Here is a 2,500-nt window from a genome sequence, read left to right on the forward strand (position 1 = left end):
TCTCTCTCTCTCTCTCTCTCTCTCTCTATCTCTCCCTCTCTCTCTCTCTCTCTCTCTCTCTCTCTCTCTCTCTCTCTCTCTCTCTCTCTCTCTCTCTCTCTCTCTATATATATATATATATATATATATATATATATATATATATATATTATATATATAGATATATATAGTCATTCGGGGGAATAAATGAAAGTTTTCATTAACATCATCCTGTAGCCCATAATACTTGCCTTAGAAAAAAAACAAATACACCATAAGATATGTAATCCTGTTGTGCTTTCAATGTTGTACACTTTTTTGTTCTAATCTTTATATTTTTTTCTTAATAACTGAAAAAGACATAATCATTTGTTGCCCCCAAATGGGGTAAGAAATGAGTTGTGAGGGGCAAAAAATAAAAGGGCTGAAACTTCTCTAAATTTTATTTACTTTGGATTCTAATAGAGTTCATAGAGATGAATTTTCTCTAAGAATCACTAAACAAACTGAATTATTTGAAAAATTTGGCAAATTTGCCTGTAGGGAAAAAAATGACCATTTTGGGGTAAAAAAAATCACGTGGGGAAAAAATGAATGGGGTAAATAATGACCCTAGTACTAGGTCAGATCCATTCTGTTAATAAAATTAATTAACAGAGCCCTTCCTTTTTAAGACGAAGAAGACAGGCATTTGCCTCTACATCAGGGAAAATGAAAACTACTTTTTGATTTCTGGGAGAACAGGTCCATAAAATATGTACTGTGACTCTAATACTTCAATGTCTTTTACTGGTCTTTCGCACCATGTCCAGTCATGTGGGTTACTACTAAATGCCTTTTGGTGAAGGAAGTCAACTTCCACCTTTTCAATGTCATCGTCGTCATCGTCATTTGTAAAGGTCTTCGTCACCTTACCCCAATAATATTTTAACTTAGGATCAGTGTAAAATACAGCATAATATTTGTTCACAGAATCATCACTCAGCTTAGGCATCATATCATGATTAGTGCCAGCATTCTCTTGTTGTTCATTGACTTCATCTGTAGCTTCTGGGGTCATAGGAGGCAGCAGGTCAGACAGCGAGATATCACTGGAAGTGTTGCCATCATCCATTTCCTCAGTGGATACAGTTGTGGAATCTGTGTCTGAAACTTCAACATTCTTTTTCTTTGGGGGCTGCTTTGTCTTTTTGTTTTGCTTAGCTGTTTGCATTTTATTCTCCTCTTTACTCTTGATCTCTTATAAGCACTCTTCATTGGTAATAACCTGTCCTTTCATAGGTATTACTCTTCTACGTTTCATAACTGGGGTAGCACTTCGACCGCGGGCATGGAGCACCTCCTCCAGAGTGGTTTCAGTAGGTTTTAACTCCAAAGTGATGGTGTACTTCATACCTGGATTTTAAAATGTTATGGTTAGTTTTAGTTCAGTTTTAGAAAATTTTAGCAATTTTAAGCATATATATATATATATATATATATATATATATATATATATATATATATATATATATATATATTAACGTGAATATTATACAAAATTTGATTTTTAATAGATTGTGTTAATCATGACTTGGATTTATATCATATTTTTCATGTTTTTAAACTGAGATATGTATATTGTCATTTAATGTATATATTTATGCCCTATGCTGTTGTATGATAACTTCTTGTTATGTAGAAAGTCTAAAGTCTTACCTGAAGGGGCTCTTCTTTGCAGTTCATCAACCAGTTCTGCTGTGCTGAATTTACTCAAAGTATTGTTCTCTGCATCTTGATTAATTTGACTAGTTAATGAATTAGACTGATCATTTGTCCAGTGGCTGCAGCCTGCCTTTGAATCTGTATGAGTGAGTGTTGTAGGAGCTGGTGTTGATGTCCTAATTGGTTCAGTGGGCAGTTCAATTTGTGGCTCTTCCTGATTATTTGGCTCGGGTATCTCTTCAAGGATTGGGTCATTATTCTCATTAGTTGGCATCCCTTTGCTTACCCATGAGTTGTATGTTGCCAATTTGATAGGATCTAGCCTCTCATTGTTATACTTTGTCTTATCAATGGGCATTAAGCCAGTTGCCTTGAAGCCAGCTTTTATGTTATTTTCTGAAAGACTTTGCCTCCAGATGCTACATAGCATGTAGCATCCTGATTTTCTAAGCGGTTCTCGTGCGCCAGTTGTCTGCACATATTGTGTAAGCTTTGCATCATAGTTTGATTTCATTGGTGCGAAACAGGCAACGTCTAAAGGCTGAAGCAAGTCGGTACAATGTGGAGGTAGTTTGATTAATGAGATATTCTCCTGGATTGCCACCTCCACAGTGGTCAGTGAAGTGTGGCTTAGATGTCCATCCAGGATTACCAGTAATGGACGGGTGTTAGCAGTCTTTTTTGCTAATGTCTTAAAATAGTCCACAAACACAGCACTTGTCATCCATCCAAGTTGACTGCATTTTCTTGCCCTTGAAAACTACAAGGGGATCAAGACATGTACCATCTGCACAGCATGTTGCGAGGACGGTAATGT

At 36.2% G+C, this 2,500-nt stretch overlaps 1 protein-coding gene across 1 annotated transcript; it reads right to left on the reverse strand.

Annotated features, from left to right (window-relative positions):
- Positions 1–463: 463 nt before the first annotated feature.
- On the reverse strand, positions 464–1,865 carry LOC119597243. Its single transcript, XM_037946776.1, has 2 exons — positions 1,678–1,865; positions 464–1,374 (listed from the first exon to the last, which is right to left on the reverse strand). The coding sequence occupies exon 2, from the start codon at positions 1,190–1,192 to the stop codon at positions 698–700; it is 495 nt and encodes a 164-aa protein (XP_037802704.1). The 5' UTR covers positions 1,193–1,374; positions 1,678–1,865; the 3' UTR covers positions 464–697.
- Between the last annotated feature and the right edge of the window lie 635 nt (positions 1,866–2,500).

This window comes from Penaeus monodon, chromosome 39, assembly GCF_015228065.2.
Source record: "Penaeus monodon isolate SGIC_2016 chromosome 39, NSTDA_Pmon_1, whole genome shotgun sequence".
Classification (NCBI taxonomy): Eukaryota; Metazoa; Arthropoda; class Malacostraca; order Decapoda; family Penaeidae; genus Penaeus; species Penaeus monodon.